The sequence below is a fragment of the Varroa jacobsoni genome, unplaced genomic scaffold, assembly GCF_002532875.2.
Source record: "Varroa jacobsoni isolate VJ856 unplaced genomic scaffold, vjacob_1.0 scaffold_881, whole genome shotgun sequence".
Taxonomy (NCBI): domain Eukaryota; kingdom Metazoa; phylum Arthropoda; class Arachnida; order Mesostigmata; family Varroidae; genus Varroa; species Varroa jacobsoni.
Genome location: NW_019213783.1, coordinates 309,827 through 326,810, shown reverse-complemented (window position 1 = coordinate 326,810; position 16,984 = coordinate 309,827). Strand labels below are relative to the sequence as shown.

Sequence of the window (16,984 nt, the reverse complement as noted above, 5' to 3'; positions counted from 1 at the left end):
ATGTACTAATAAGAATGACGCATATTAATTTCGTCAGATCGTTTTAAATGTATTCCATTTTAGGTAGGGTACAAGCTAACGTAGCTTGACTAGAATATTTATTGTCTTTTTTAAGATTAAAGATCTTTAAATAAGCAGAAATTGCAATTTGAGAGAAGATGCTAAGCTTGCTCTGGAAATCGCCTTAGATATACCAAGATATTGAGTATAACACTTCAGTTTGACCAACTGAACCTTGAACAGCTCCAACGGAGTGGAAGATCGTCCATTAAATACTGTCTCCGTTCCGAACTAGATATGAATCTCAATATTAAAAAACGAAAGCAGAAACTAAGTAAATCTGCACAGGTCCTACAGCATCTCTTCCAGATTTTCGAAACGTACAAAGCCTATGTGACTTGACGAACACGCTCAGACTTGGAGGCTTTCGTACAGAGGGCAACACGAGATTGCATTGGTGTCACCGTAAAAAGTGCTCGACACAACGGCAACAGTAACTCTAATGCCAAATTAAACTAGAGATGATAATAGCAGAAGTTTCTTAATGAAACCACAAGTACGAAAGCGCTTCAATTTGTATATGCCGTATCGTTGGAAAGCTTTAAGCTTATAAGTCTTCCGTGCACTCAACCAACTCAATCTAGATAATCGCCGTGATGTCCTCAGCTGCATTTGGCACAAACCCTGTGTTGTGGCAATTGATATGGCTTCCCCGAAAAAATGGCGCATTCCCCCAAATTACCTGTTATAGCCAAAGTGATACAAGACTACCTAATCTGGCAAATAACTATTCAGGACGCCACCCCCGCTCGGACTCTCACACCCTGCAGCAAGGTGAAAAATTCAGCCAGAACGATTCATGTGATTGAGACTGAGAGAAGGCGCATTTAGTGAAAAGGATGCAGGATTAATATTCAGATGCTTAAGTTGGGATCTATATAAGCAGACCTTTTTTGGTGGTTTAGGGCGCGCTCTAACCATTCTGTTGGCGAAAAAGGACACCCGTTTCGCTCGGCTGTGTATAGAGTAAATGCAAGCACCTTTTCTGTATACTGTGTCAATTCCAATGAGCTCTGTTACCGTGTAAGGGAGACAAAAGTATAAAGTTCTGCCACTTAGTGATATCAGGCGATGGTTTTGTATGAAGATGGGACCAGTGACATTACGGGCCTGCTGCAAAGTCCGGAAAGCAACGATCACAATCCGAGCCAAACTGAGAACCACAAGGACGACTTCCCTATTGAAGAGCTAGTACGGCTCGTACGGGCTACTCCGTTCCTGTACGACAAGAGGCGTCGGTCGAACAGAAACACGCAGCTGAAAGAGGCGCGTTGGGCTGAAATCGGTAGATACTTCAGGATGACTGGTGCTGAAGTGAGCCGAAAATGGACCAGTGTTCGTGATAGATACAAACGACTGTTCAACAGAGTGATGCAGCAATTGCAACGGGGAGTGTTTTACCGTCCCATTTGGAAACTCTTCTACGTTCTTGATACTATGCTGTTTCATGAAGGATTACATGAAGGAGTTTGACATCGCCTCTATTCTCTACAGGCCTGAAAACACTCTCGCTGCGAACAGTCTGTCCAGAGGTCAACGGCGCCTCCGCTTTAGCCTTTAGCGTACCAAAAAGGGAAATCTTTGCTGACGTAGAAAACCTCCCGAGCAACCGGTCATGCGACTCTTCCGACACATTGCACCGATCTCTGCTGATGAAGACCCTGTGAACGGACTCGTGAACTTAATGAAAAAAACATAAGAGGCTTGAACGCCGATAAACGCCAGCTGGCCATAAGTCGAATCGTTCAGACATTTTATGGCATGGAGATTGACTGCCTGATTAAAGAACTGAACAGTCATGTCGATAATTAAACATTTTCATGTGCTGGGTAAGCTAAGAAGCATAAAATGGAACCACAGTAGAGTATTTATCTGTACATATCTAGTCTATAGCCCAGTACTACAAACGTATGACTATAACTTACAAGTATTCTGATGTATTGTAGATAACGAACCAGTTTGATGTTGAATAAATAAGCCCAAGAAACTCCTTCAATTATGGTCATTTTAAGATATATAGCATAAACCTATTTATTAACCTACTATGAGAATAAAGCGTAATATTTTCAATCAATTTATTATGGAACGTCTGCTATAGATGGCTTCTAGTGAAAAGCGGATCGCTTAGCAGTGCTTCTTGCTCGTCGCAAAGCTCTAGCATTAAACCCAGAAAGCCCCTGGCTAGGGCTTAGCAGGTAGAGATCGCTGAAGGAGACATAACTACCCTCTGGCCGCAAATGCTTGGTTGAGTTTTCTGTACTCTGTGGAACAATGATTGGACAGTTGGTGTTACTGCTAAGAAGGATTTCCGCGAACCTGCGGCGTGTTTATAGATGAAACGCGGTGGCATAAAGTCATGTCGAGATGGTCTAAAATGGGGGATTAATGAGACGTTCAATGGAAGATAACCTTAAACTGAAAAAGAACAGACACTTTGCATTAGTTGCAGGAAATGTCTGACTGCCTTGAGGCTTGTCAATGTTTCTTTAGACAAAGAAATTAATCTTTATGTTTTATTGCAAGGAAAAAAACTTGACAACTTTAGTGCTGTTTTTTCTTCTTAAAATATTCCTCTTGCTAGGATTGGATTGGAGACGACACTTCAGATGGAGTATTATAGAAATTGCAAGTAGTCAATAGAGGCCCGATTGAAGCGTTATTTTATGTGGGTAATCAAGCTCGTACATTCAGTTCTGATAACGCTTTTTTCCTGGTACAACACACTTACAACGTTTCGCTGAAACGGTCGAGTTTACCTATGAAGCTATTACCTCAAATATAAACAACGTACATCATTTATTAGTCAGAACTTTTCGATGACTGAAAAGGACAGCTATCGCGCCTCAACTTGATCTCGATTAATAGAGAACTTTTCCAAAAGGAAAATTTGAAGGAACCGCTTCACAGACATAAGGCTATGCAATATAGACAGCTCAATGGAACAATAGTCATTAGGCAATAATAATAATAGACTAACAATTACGTTCTATCTAAACATCTGTTTCGTTTCTTTTAGGATATGTTCAGTCCAATGTACTAATGTTCGTCGTGGTGATGATAAAATTTTTAATTTGTCTATGTACCAGCCTAAAATAGAAATAACAACATACTTTATTGACGATTCGGCAGGAGCAACATATGTTATGATAATAAATGCACTAAGTGTAGTTTTTCTATATGAATCGCCTTAAAGGTGCTCCTTTTTCATCAGTAGGCTTTCCTCGGCCCTCGGACGAGAGCGGGCCATCGTTTCCAGCTTTTAGAATTCCTAGAACATTGCTACCAAGGGCATTTTAAGTGTGCGCGCTTGACTTCGTAGCCATTCGCTGTGGTAGCATTTTGACATTTGTGTCTGCATTTTCAATAAAGTGGGTGTTACTGTTTTGCTTCAGAATCTTCCCTTCTACTCAGTGACAAATTTTGCCGTGTAGAAGTTCTTTCTCCTCATAACAAGGATCTTCGCAAAGATGTTTTTTCAAGTTAAAACACGCGAATCGTGTCAAATTCGCTCATGGTACTAGCCGCACTACTATCTCAACCATTACCTAAACATAGCATTTTGACGTCCATTTTTAATGTTATCATTATAAATGTCGGCGATGTACAGTTATCAAATTATTATTATTAAATTTTTCCGGTTACTGGAATAGCACTTGTATTCCTCCTAGCTTCGCAGTCCTTACAGCTTCGCAATTCTGGCTACGCGAAGTTACGGAACTTGCGAATAAGCGACAACCCCACCTACCACTACTTACGGGTAACGTGGGCCGTAATTTTCGTTTGTATGAATTCCCGACTGAAAGACAATATTAATTGTGTTACTACTGTAACGGTTCTTCGTCAGGTCCATACGGCCTCTAATAGTTGCACTATACTCCCAGCGCTCTTTCAAGCACGGGCGAGCTTTTATAAGCTTTCGCGAACATTAAGTTTTATGGAAAATACACAATGAAGCAAGCCACAGTTTCAAGAAAGCGGACATCCCTGTTCTGATTATGGCTCGGCATCCAAATACGACCCTCAGCTTAAAACGTCTCGGAATAAGGCTTATCGTTAGAGAATAAATACTATACCTCTATAGTCGGTGGGAAATCTATGTTACTGTCCTAGAGTTCCGAACGCCAGCTGTCTCTAGAGTTGCGTAAAAATTAGCATATCGTTAGCTCAGTCGTGCAAGGCTACCTTTCGTCCTTACAATTATCGTGGTAATCCCTTTCCAGCAATAAGCAAAAGAGAGCTATCTGAGCACAGTTCGTCTATGAGAAACAGAGAAATGCGGGAAACTAAGGAAAAGTACAAAACAAGAACAGGTTTGCTGTCCATTAGATTATATGACAAAAGTGTGAAAAAAAAAACATGATTGCGTGTTGCCCAGCTTCAAGAATAACATATTATTTGCAAGAAAGAATACATTACTTAAACGCTCGTTTTTTGTTCCTTCGGTCGTGTATCAGTTCATTCTATTCATGAAAAAAAAAACTATGCCTAAGCGGTTAACGCGGTTAATAAATTAAAGTTAAATTAAATAGTGCTTACCTGTACTAATATGTCATTCCTTCTTTATACGATCATTGCTGTTTACAATAGATCTTTCTGCAAGCCGCGGCCTAAGGCCAGGGAATTCGCGCACATTCGATACGTAATTAAATAGCCTCATTAGGTATGATGTCCAGTGTTTTCGAACTCAATTACGACAAATCGGTAGAAAAAAATATCAATTTCTTTGAGACCCGCTGCTCGTTACTTGGCGAGGTAGTCACTGAACTCAGAATAGTCAAAAACGAGCACCCAAAGTCTGAGTCTAGATGCATTTCATAAAAGACAGAAATGGAAGTGTATTAGATCTGTGCCCCTCGTTGGACGCTTATTTAACAATGAATTGAGGTTTGAAGGTTTAAAGGTTCGACATTTATGTGCATACAATGAGCGAGATTCTTTACATTAGACGTAGTTTAGTTGTTTTACAGGATTACGAATCGTAAACCAAATTTTTACCGGTTGTGTTTATCTTATCTTATATTTATCTCGTCTATTAAAAAAGCTTACATCATTCGACTGGCCTTTCAATCTTGAACTGAAAATATTTTCATACTTTTCGTCAAACTGTTCAGGGTTTTTGGTATTTCAGCGTATGTTTGCCCGTCATTATCTTAAATTTTTACTTAAAAAAAGGTTGAAAAAATAATGCCGCAAAATATTTCGGTATGCATTTTTATTGGCTTTAAATTGAGCCTGGAGAAAATATCGAATGGAACTGAATTGAAGTTTTTAGGTTGAATATACTTTAAAATTATTATTATCACCTATAAGCTAGAAAACCTAAACAAAACGTTGCGAACAAACCGAACAGTATTGACCTGAAATAATTACGTGGAAACTTTCTTGCTTAAGATTGGAAATTTAATGATATAGGTTTTGAACCTTCTTCCTATAATCAAAATATATGTGTGAATATAAAAAGTAAAAGCCAACCTAAAAAAATATCTTCTTAGACATTTAGCCCTAAATTTCCTGGATCTGGAGATACATTATAAAACCGACTTGAAAATTATCGTGTTTGAAATTAATTAGAACTTGTAGACGTATTCGTACTTTAAAAAGTATTCACCTACTTACTCTATTCATCACATAGAACTATTGAATGACAATTATACAGCCAATAAAACGATTTGCGAAGTTCTACTTTTGAAGAGATTTGTTTGGGAATCCAAATTTCAAGTATCGAAAAAGCTTCCTTATTGATCAGTTCTCCCAAGCCTGTCTTGTACATAACACTCCATTTAGAGGGGGTTGTTTTGGTTTGAAACTAAAACTGAAACTCATTTGTGCGTATCGATATCTTAAAAACCGATATTTTAATGATCAAATTAGAACGACCAGAAGATCATACACGAACCATAAAAATATAGACAACTATGCAGTTGTAAGATATTTCTCATAATATTAATGCATAAATGTATCTAAACATGGTTGTAGATTATTACTGCTCAATTTACAATGCCAGACAATAATTATTTACGATATCTTTTTATTTTTTCTGGATTATCCCATAGGCATCATCAGAAGCTATTCAGTAGCGGGCGTAAGCGTACAGAAGCTTTTTAAACACCAAGAAATATCGGCAGTACCAATCCTGTTTGAACATGGTGTGGACAGACAAATAAGCGATGAAATATATTATCAAGAATAATTAGCGTGTTTTGCTATAGCTGATAAAGATTGACCTCGCCCTTCAAAGCGAAAGTGGTAAGTGAGTAGGAGAGACCGAACGAAGATGTCAATGATACGCTCGTTACGCGGGCAACGGGCTCAGCTAAACACCAACGTTGGGTTGGCCGTTACCAATGAAAACACACAAGCAATACTAGAAATTGCATACAGAGAGCTACCACTCTCCGGGGTTCCTGTTCCAGGAAAATGTTTCGGAAGTTCGTGCAACTACCCAGAAAGCGTTAAAAGAATGACTGCAGCTAGAGTTTCGAATAATTGATGGATCGTGGTATTTTGCATTAATGAAAAAGACCCGTTGGCTTGAATCTCTAGCCTTAAACGACCAGTTATTGTAACCGCTTTCTCTCTGATGTGCTGCCGGGACGGAATTCGCGATAATAAGTAGTTCTAGTTGAGTTCAGTACAACATTCTTAAATCAACGAACCAATATTCGATTACGCAGCTTATCTGTGTGCATCAGTACTATTATCTGTTCGGTACAAAGGTCGTATGATTATAACAACAGAATTAAATCTTAAAGATTGCCGAGTAAACTTGTTTTTGTGATTTCTAATAGCGATAATAAGGTAGTGCCGTGATGTTGATGCTATTCGGAGTGGATGCGATTGTATAGGAACGGATACAAGCATTGAATTTGAAATTCTCCGCTTAGAAGTTTGCCGATACAGCAGGCCGGTGCCCGAGCACCTAGCGCCCTCGGTGTGTAGTCCCAACATCGCTTGTGATTTAGGTGGCGGTCATCATTATCAATGTGTAGGAGATCCGCATTTTTTGTCGATCTGTTCTTCACATCGGCCCCAGCAATAGTAGTCCAAGTCACGATCCACAATTGCCCCTCGGTCACTGCTGTTTTGTGAGGCTACTGCCCATAGCGCCAGTGAGACACCGGGGCATAACCGCCACCGACAGGCACCTACCACTACTGAACCGGACCGCCGTAAGGACCACAGCCGCAAGAAAGGCCTGCAACAGGACAAGTACCACCGGTCACAGTCACAGCGGCAGCAACAGTAGACGCGGATCGACAGACAGAATGACAGGCGCCGTGCACCAAATTCCAGACTCTGTTAAAATGCTTATTTCGATGGTAGAACATGTATGTATGCCTACGTGTCTCCACCCATGTGTTGATAAATATTTCATTTGTTATATTTGTCGAGCTGTAAACACATGACTACAGTGCATCTTTATGTACAACATGTTGCTATTCGCGGCTATTATCACTATTATTATTGTTACTATGATTACCTAGCGGAGTAGGGCATGTTAAGAATTAATAGTCTGAGCGCAAATACCTCAGTGGAAGTTGGGTTTTGTCGAAACAGCAGATAGCCGTTGGTCGGCATAGTGAATTAGACGACGAAGCCGGAGGCCGCTGATTCGAAGCCCGTTGGATGTCAAGCACTACAGAGGCCGTTATTGCACACCCCATTGCATACCCCAAAAAAGAATTATATTTTTGTATTATTAAGAGGTCGTAAAATTCACCATTAAGGGACGTAACATGTGTATGCTTGAGCTACGGGTGAGGTTTTGATCTCGTTCGAGAATGGACTGAAACTAATTGTCATTTATAGCTGCGTAACGGAAAATTTGAAATTATAAACAAGCTTCTGATCAGTAGATCCATTATATGTTTACCCTTGTTTGCCCAGGAGAACGGCCAAGCACGATACAGATTTCCGTTTGTTGCTAGATGACGTACGTGAATCTTGAGTGTCCAATGAGTAAATGTGTATTGCCTCCCTCTTACAATCATATTAACATGACCTAATGACTACGACATGAATTTTCGTTGAGGCCAAAACCACGAAATGTGATATCATTTTGTGACGAATATAGTTTTCGACTGAATTGAACGATTGTGGTTGATTGCAGTTACGCAAGTTATAAAGAGTTACCTGGAAGAAGTTGCCCCTGTTGTGTCCGGTCGCCACTATGCTGTCGAAGCGAAAAGAGAAGAAGATCGGTGATGGCATACAAGGTGTGTATCTGAGTCGTGCTCCAAAAATTCGTTTTGTCACTTCGGTAATAGGTAATAAGATGAATGTAACGAACCTACATTACTATTCCTAAGTTATCCTTAACGCAAACTACACGACAACGAGGACTTCACCCCTCATATGTTTACCCGCATGAAAATCTTTCATTGTCGTGTATATACTAAGAACATTATAGAATGTTTGGAAAGTACCAAACACGGACAAGGGTTTTGGTTATGGTCCATAAGAGTATATTTGAAGTTCACAATTAACCACGCGTTCGGTTCTATTGCCGTTAATGCCACCAAAAAACCGTAATTGTACGAAACTTTTATTAAAAGACAGTTTATTTTTAAGTTTTCATCTCGTTATGTTTCTGTCACGCTAGTGCCTGATTGAATATCTGCGGTGATTTGAACGAACTAAAGATTCTACTGTTAGAAGAAGAGCATCTACTGTTTCCTGTTTAAATGAGGACGCTTGGCTTACAATTAACCATCGTTTAGAGCAGCAGTTTCTAGGTTCAGATCAAATAATGGATACAGGACGAAAGTTATTATAAAAGCTACGTGGACCATCTCAAAATTTTATCTCCAGTGCCTGGGCATAGGTCGGCTACATATGTGAACATTCAATTGTTATCTTAGATTCTGATATGTGCAACTGCTGTAAGTATTATTCTAAAATGGAGAAGAACACATTGTAGATTCTGTAGATGTCACTCTCCGCCATAAACGCTATGTATATATAGTATATATATACACATGTATATATATATAGTGTTTATATATATACAGTGTTCCAAAATACACGCGAAACACTATGATGTGGCTAAGTTTACTAAACGTTAACTTCACTAGGTAATTTCACTCAGTATAAATAGTTTCATACTATGAATAGGTATAATCTAACCTTCAAAAAGTCGCCAAGGACCACGGTGCTACTACTAGCTACATCTTAGTCAATAAGCATTAGCTAGTCGTCCATTGGTTTTCCAATAAAGTTTATACTTTCTCAATTAACAATGAGGCTATACATTGTTATGTACTTCAGGTAAGTATGTGAAGAAGGAGACTCCACCAAACCTCACTGTAGTAAACACATGGTCAGCTGGTGTCAAAAGTGGAGGTTCGAGTGGAAGCGGCGCTGGCAAGAAAAGCTCTGGAAGGGGTGGAGGTGGCCTTACCGTGGGGTGTTCAGGGGGTGTAAGGGAGTGTGCCTCGCTTCTATCACTTGATGAGGCACGCAACGGTTCAAATCAAGTTGCGGCAACTTCCCTTGCTGAAAAATGCGCACGGGCAAAGGCGCAGGCTCAGGTAAGTTGTAATAATGATACAAATTTTCATATTAAAGCGTAGTGATAACTATACTTTTAGGTGTATTCAGTTTTCGTCTGAAGGGTCAATAGAATAAATCGTCTGATAAATGAAAGCATATTGGTCTAATTGTTGTTATATCAGAATAATAAGCGATTAGCTCGACTGATGTGTGTTCGCCTAGTTTAATGTGAATATATTATTAAAACCGTCAGGCTTCAGGAAGTGGAAGTGGTGGAGGAGGTTGTAGCCCCCTACCACCAGCTGGAGCTCTCTCTCGAGGGCCAGTCCGCAGTTGGCCCCATCTACAGTTTGCCGACCCTCTTGCCAAGCTGCCACAACAAACGATTCTTTTGATGCCATCGCAGGTCAGTAATTAATTACCCGTACCTACACTATTGCATTATGTGTAATGCAATAGTTAATGTACAATGTGTAATGAAAATGTTACACGTTTATTCATTCAATACATGTATACGCCCTGTACAAGGACGCGCTTGTAACTGTTCTGACAAAAATTGTTTTAAATCAGTGCTTCAGGTGCCAGTGCGAAACGTATAGAGCTCAAGGTTGCAACAAATTCAATAAATTACGGCAACTTGTATGAAACTGATGGTTGGGCTTACTATGTAAAACATAACGCACCCAGTGTACCTATGGCGGGTCACATAAGAAACACTTGTGATACGCTTGGCTTTGATCTTACGTACTGAAACACTGTTGACTTTAGATGTAAAATTTTCACTGCATGGGTTATAATGGGCTACAACTTATTGGCATTGCGCCACTTCTGACCGTATACATTTCAGGGAAGCTGTGTCGATTATGCTAATTTTGAACAGCTCCGGCGCGAGCAGCTCGCTGTATCAGGAGCTTCGCCTAAAATGCCACAGGTGGAAACGATCTACCTAAATCACTTGAGTTCACCTAATTCAGTCGTTCAGCAGACCAGCTCGGCCCCGAATGCTACCTCCGCGAATACACCAGCGACCGTCGGCGCCTCTGCTTCCTCTATGGCTTCTTCAATTGTGTCATCGTCGTCATTGACAAACAGCGCAAGCTCTATTACTTCTAACCTCAGTTCAGCCCCAAGCTCAATGAATCATCTAAGCTCGTCGCAGCAGGTTTGGTTGACATGACCTTAGCCGAAGATTTTATTATTGATATTTATGCATTATAGACATATTTCAAACCTTTCCCTTTCATGGTGGTACATAAGTGCTTAAATTGGTATTCGATGGCTTTGTAGGTCTTTGATGGGAGACCACTTTATAGGTCCGCGATGTTTTTGTTATGCATAGGAAGTTAAGAAACTTTAATATATTCAAGTGTTTTTTCGTTTGGCAGCTGGATCCAGTCACCCAGGAACCAATCTATCAGAATGATCCGAAGTTCCATCAGTTCCATGGATTGGGAGGATCTCGAGTTACCTTGATGCCTCCACATGATCATCTCGGATCTAATGCTAGGTAAGCTTCCTCCTGTGCATGTTGTGGTAAGAAAAAGTCTCATCTTATGTTTTTCCTGTACAAACCTCCCGTAAAACTGCTCTTCTGTGCTGTTTTTTCTGTTGCTTCCCTAGCATCTACTCTCGTCCTGAAGATGAAGACATGTGTGGTGTGTATGGATCGAGTCTTCAGCCGGGTGTGACAACTCTGTTGCACCATCGACCGTCAGTTGGTTCAACGACTGCTGGACAATCGACAGTATATAGCGGGCCCAGTTCGCCTTATTTTGATGATAACAAAAAACAGCTCTATATTACACAGCATCACCACAACAGTAGCCAGCAGCAGTTGCATCAACAGCAGGTACTTAGATCGTAGCGTTGAACTGGTTTCTGTTAGCGAGCACACATCTCAGATTGTTCTTTACTGAATGCACGTAGTGAGAAGCACTTCTACTTTCTCATTGCACGCTATTCAATGAACTCGCTTCTTTGTGTGAACAGGAGACAGTTACGGCTTATCCCAACTGCGAGGAACTGCCTTTACCTCCGGGATGGTCGGTAGACCTTACAATGCGTGGCAGAAAGTACTATGTCGATCACAATACAAAAACGACGCATTGGAATCATCCATTAGAAAAAGAGGGACTTCCAACCGGATGGGAGCGAATCGAACATCCTGAATTTGGTAAAATGATGAAGGGCTTGTTACGATATTATGTTCGTTAAGAATATGTGTATTCATAAATATATATATATACATATATATAATAGAGCCTTCATACTTTATTAAACGTGGCTCCTGCAAATTACAGGCGCGTACTATGTGAATCACATCAGTCGACAATCGCAGTACGAACACCCATGTCTAACGCATTATGGACCTTTGGCTTTGCCTGCACCTGGAGGCGGTCCTGCTGGAAAGGGCAGCGGTTCTGCCCTACCCTTACCACCAGTTCCTCCGGTTCATCACGATTTTCATCAACACAACGTACTCGTACCACCAAACCCTTACCTCGCTGAGGAAATACCTCATTGGCTTCTTGTATGTATGCAGTGTATCAGCAAGTAGTATCTAAAGCCCGACTACGGAATGCTCTTGCTGCTATAATTCTTAACTTGGATGCTTACAAAGCGTCATTGAGCAAAATGCGGGTTCTCTGTATCATTATATACAATATTGAACTAAAATGCATTATATCTCCATTACATACTTGTTCGGGTAAAAACGTTAAAGAAGCTTGGTAGTAACTTACGAATCCACTGCATGTGTACGACTAATATGGTTTTTTTTTCATATTACAGGTATATTCTAGAGCGCCCGCAAAACATGATCATAAGATTAAATGGCTGCTGTTCAAATTGCCCGAACTTGAGTGCTTTCAAGCAATTCTTATACGTCTCTACAAACAAGAGCTTAAAGAGATCGTAATGAGGTAGGTGCCCATAAAAAAAGATGCGAGCAATGTTTTTCAGTGCTATTTGTTTATAGGAACAGGTGCTCGCTTTGCGTTATGTATACATATACATATATATATGCATTTTTATGAACGTTACAGTGGGCAGTGTTTCTTAGAGCCGGCAGGCGTTGATCCATACTCCTGGTAATAAAAGAGAGCCAGTTTATTTTAAAGCAAAAACGCAACCCCTTTGTGGCGGAGCCAGGAGCTTAGTGTTCAAAATATGAACCAGTGGAGAAAAAAAGCATTGAATAAACTTAAACAGATTTAAAATTTATGAATATGATGACTAGCCCTTGGTTCAAAAATGAATGAGTCGTTTGCTCTAGATTAAGATATTTATTCAATCGACCTAATTCGAGTTTTCCTTTTTTAAATAATCCTTGCCAAATGCAATGCATGCCATCGTTTCCTTCAGTCTTCAAAATACATTTCAAATTCAATCGTTGAGATGGCCTTCAACTCAGTCAGCAATTTTTTCATTTTTTCTATCGCGCCGCAGCGTTTTTCCTTTAGGCTTTTCTTTGATTTTGGGAACAGGAAGAAGTCGCAAAGAATTGGTTCTAGTAGATACAAAGGTTAAGGAGTTTTTTTTGCAAAAACTGCTGTACGAGTAAAACATTGTGGGCCGGTGCATTGGGGCGAAGGAAGGCCCAGGATCTGTTGTGCCACAATCCTTGCCTTATGCGTCAGCTAGAGTGCGTGTGCAACCTTTTTTAAATTAATTGTACTCCTTTATGACCCTGGAGTCGGACGACATGATTTCATGATGAAAGATTTTCCAACGGTTGAAATCAACTGTGAAAAGCACTTTAGCTTTCACTCGTTAGCGCTGTCACAGGCCTTCTAAGATGAAAATCGTTCTCGATAGACTCTGGTTAGTCTTCGAGTTGTTTGAACCAGCTGTTTACTTTGTTTTGATCAGCGCTTGCTTTCCGTGGGTATTTTGCGTCATCCACAGAATTTGTAGTTGATTTCATTTTTTACACTTTTGCTTTATTTGGGAAAAATCGCGAAGCGCTCAGTACATACACTTCCTCAATCTCACCAAAAAAATTGAAACTATATCAGATTGCTATGAAATTTCGTTTGTGTGTAGTAGATACTTTGCTCTTTTTGCTACATAAAATGAGGGATATAAGACCATCTAGTAATGCGAAAATTTACTGTTGAACAAGGGGTTATTCCGTTTCTAGCTATTAGGCGGCTTTTGAAAAATTCGACAAAAATTTCTATACGTTTTTATAAGTGATTCACAGGAATTAGGTGGAATAGGTGAAAAGATTATCAAAAGAGGCACAAGAAGCCATTTACAGTGGATGCATTTCTAATTTTTTTTTTTCTTTTCTATTTTTTCTATTTTTTTTTATATATATAATTTCTAATTTCTAATAAATTATTCATAAAATAAAATGACTCACTACCTATTGCATTTTTGAGATTTTCGTTTAGGGTCAACCTTGTAAAACTGCTGGATTTTTGTGTGGCGTGTTTGAACTAAGACCAGTCTAAGCGTGGAAATATAGCTCACGCATAATTACCTTTAATGATTTATGGACGGCATAGATCCCGGTTTGAACCATAGTCATAGCGAACTACAGTGGAAAAACACAGTGACAGGCACACGAAACCTTGTTAAAATATCTGTTTTCATTGATTGATTAAGCGATACCAATTTTATTTCAATTCATGCCGAACCCTAGTGTATAAATATTATGATCCCCACCAATATCTGAACCGCCATGACCCCTCCATGCAGATTTGGTGTGTTTGTAAGTTAGAATCTACGTCGTTTTTGTTTTTCCTTCCCTAAACAGATACGAAGCAAAGCGTTCGTTAATTATTCGGGAAATCACCTGTAGGCGCCAGGAGGCACAGCAGGCAGCACAACACCACCATCACCACCTACAGCAGCAGCAGCAGCACCACCATCACCAGCAGCAGTCAATCCATCACCTTCAACAACATCAGCAGCTTCAGCAAGTCGCAGTAGCTGGTCATTATCAACAAGAGCAGCAAGCGCAAGCGCTAGTATCAGCTTCCCACTTTCAGCATCAACACCAAACCCAACAGCAACTCCACTCACACCCACAACAGCAGGCTCAGGTCAGCCTACAGCGACAGCTGCACCACCAGCAACAACAACAGCAAATTATAGTGCACAAAATCCCCATACATATCCAGCAGCCGCACCCAGCAGTGACGCAACCGCAGGTGGTTTCAGCCCAAATACCTCAATATACTCATAAGCCGTTGCAGCAGCAGCAGCAGCAGCAACATGCGCAGTTATCTACAACGCAACAACAGCAACATCTGTCGTCGTCTACTGTGCCACATCAGCAACCCCAGCAGCAGCAGCAACAACAGCATCATCTTCAACTTCATAATCAACAGCATCCACAACAGGCAAACAGCCATAGTCCTCACCATTTCACACAGCCATCACAGCAGCCAACGACACAACAGTCTACAGCAGCCGCAACGACAGTAGGTCATTATAGCGGTGATAGCAGCTTGTCTCAGCAGCAGCAGCAGCAGCAGCAGTTGCTAGAGCCGACTAACACGAAGTTGTAATTAACTCAGACAGTTTAATAAAACCACTTGAAAGCCTTCCAAAAGCAAGAAATCACTACAAGCTGAGCGAGGAAGCCGAAAGGCCAACAAGATTATAATCGGCAAGGAAGATAGCGGCACAGATACAAAAAGCAAGAAATAGAAAGGTAGTAAGTGAGGGTACGTAGCTTTCAGAGCGATCATGTAAGGCCTGGCTCCTTCCCTTTGTTGACGAATGGTTTCTCGAAATGATAACAATGCTGTTGATAAAAGATTACCATGATTGTGCCATGTACCTGTCTTGACACGTAGGATAGAGGAAATAGAATGAATCCATATAATATATTCACATTTTCGGCTCCAAGATCAAAGATTGTGTGAAATGTATGTTGGTCAAACGTGAAATAGGTCCTCCGTAAAATTTCATGTCAAGTATAACAATATGTATTTATGATGGAACTTGCATCGCAGCAGCAAAACTGGGACAGAAGTAAGTAAGAAAATAAAAAGGACTTACATATATTAGTTCTCAATGTTGTAACATAGCGCTGTGCCACTACGGCCGAGGGAAAATACGAATCATTTCAGTGTAACAGTGTTGCAATTACGTTGGTTATAAATAACCACCTTACACCTTTTAGGCTGGCATATTAGAAATAGCGTCAAAAGTTACCGTATGCGTTGTCACCTTATGCTTGGAATAACTTTAAGGCTAATTCGAAGACAACAACTCAAGCAAAATGTTTATTCCTATTACTTCGAGATTCTGTTGAGCCTTCAACCATCCAATCCAGTTAGTTTACGATGTGAAGCCGCCTGCTGCCTAGATTTTAATTTAAATGCCAGATCAAAGCGTAAGGATTCTGGAAAGCAACATGAGTTGCTGCAGCAAAATTGTTGGAGAGACTGGCATCGAGACTAAGAAGCATCCTCTAACAGCAAAGACTATGTGCAATAGAATATTTGCTCGCATTATTTTTCGGAGTTGTTTGGTGATCAAATTTAGAAGAATATTCCAGTACTCATTAAACAAACGTGTGTGCCTTGATTTTTCTGAAACCGAAGACGCGAAATAATAAAATCGTCCCTTAGTCGTGTCTGAGCTTCAGGTCGTGTTAAACGTAATATATAGACATATATTGTCAATCAAGGTAACAATCCTGATATGACGGGAGCTGTTGAGCGGAATAGAAGCTGACTTATTATTAGCTAAAACGCTGCAACAATCTTACGAAATAATTTTAGTGTGCCAAGAATGCCTCATCACAGTAGTTGACTTCGTCATATGTCGAGGACATGTTGATGACGATTTTCGGTCAAAGTGAAAACAGGGCTCTAAGGAGAACACAGGCGAATTTTAGTTTTTTCGTGAGGGTAGTTTGAAAGAAGCTCGGCCCTATCTGTCCAATTTGATTGTGTCTTCACGAATGGCGTCAAAATTAGACGCACGCTAAGCTTTAAAATAAAGGTTATTAATTGCATTAAGGGCTCTATACGTTGATATCATGAATAATATCTATTACAGGCGAGGCAGTGAGACATGTGAAGAAAAATGAGTCCTGCCTGGACATTTTTGGAGTGTGTAATCTTTTGAAACTGGTGAAGTACTTCCCGGTGCCAAAAAAATGACTGATAAAATTGTAATTCACATGCGCATGTGCAACAGATTTATGCAGGATGCGCCTTTTAGCTTTGAAGTGATCTGGCGGTAAAAATACTAATCAGAAAATTTACATGACTATGCTAAAGTGAAATTCCGCCATTAAGACAGTGAGATAGAAAATCAATTGTGAAATGTTGACCCGGAGCTGACGTTACGTTTGAATTATGTTAGCATTTGCCATATAACAAAAAATGTATTTTTAGAATGTCTTGAGTATTCAGCGACACGGTGTAAATAAAATGCTTATTTACTCTGTTTATTATTGCGCATT

At 40.1% G+C, this 16,984-nt stretch overlaps 1 protein-coding gene and 2 long non-coding RNA genes across 3 annotated transcripts; 1 reads left to right on the top strand and 2 right to left on the bottom strand.

Annotated features, from left to right (window-relative positions):
- Window positions 1–5,255: 5,255 nt before the first annotated feature.
- LOC111264619 (uncharacterized) lies at window positions 5,256–8,262 on the bottom strand. Its single transcript, XR_002682949.2, has 3 exons — window positions 8,194–8,262; window positions 7,588–7,696; window positions 5,256–7,255 (listed from the first exon to the last, which is right to left on the bottom strand). It is a non-coding gene; the product is annotated as an uncharacterized LOC111264619 (long non-coding RNA).
- LOC111264618 (uncharacterized) lies at window positions 7,254–16,972 on the top strand. Its single transcript, XM_022840679.2, has 11 exons — window positions 7,254–7,388; window positions 8,171–8,276; window positions 9,328–9,590; window positions 9,806–9,958; window positions 10,400–10,714; window positions 10,938–11,059; window positions 11,173–11,401; window positions 11,542–11,725; window positions 11,853–12,082; window positions 12,343–12,473; window positions 14,315–16,972. Exons 2-11 carry the CDS (start codon window positions 8,231–8,233, stop codon window positions 15,069–15,071), a joined length of 2,430 nt encoding a protein of 809 aa, XP_022696414.1. The 5' UTR covers window positions 7,254–7,388; window positions 8,171–8,230; the 3' UTR covers window positions 15,072–16,972.
- LOC147752924 (uncharacterized) lies at window positions 11,638–14,443 on the bottom strand. The gene is made up of 3 exons (XR_015312745.1): window positions 14,354–14,443; window positions 14,039–14,092; window positions 11,638–11,716 (listed from the first exon to the last, which is right to left on the bottom strand). It is a non-coding gene; the product is annotated as an uncharacterized LOC147752924 (long non-coding RNA).
- Window positions 16,973–16,984: the final 12 nt, after the last annotated feature.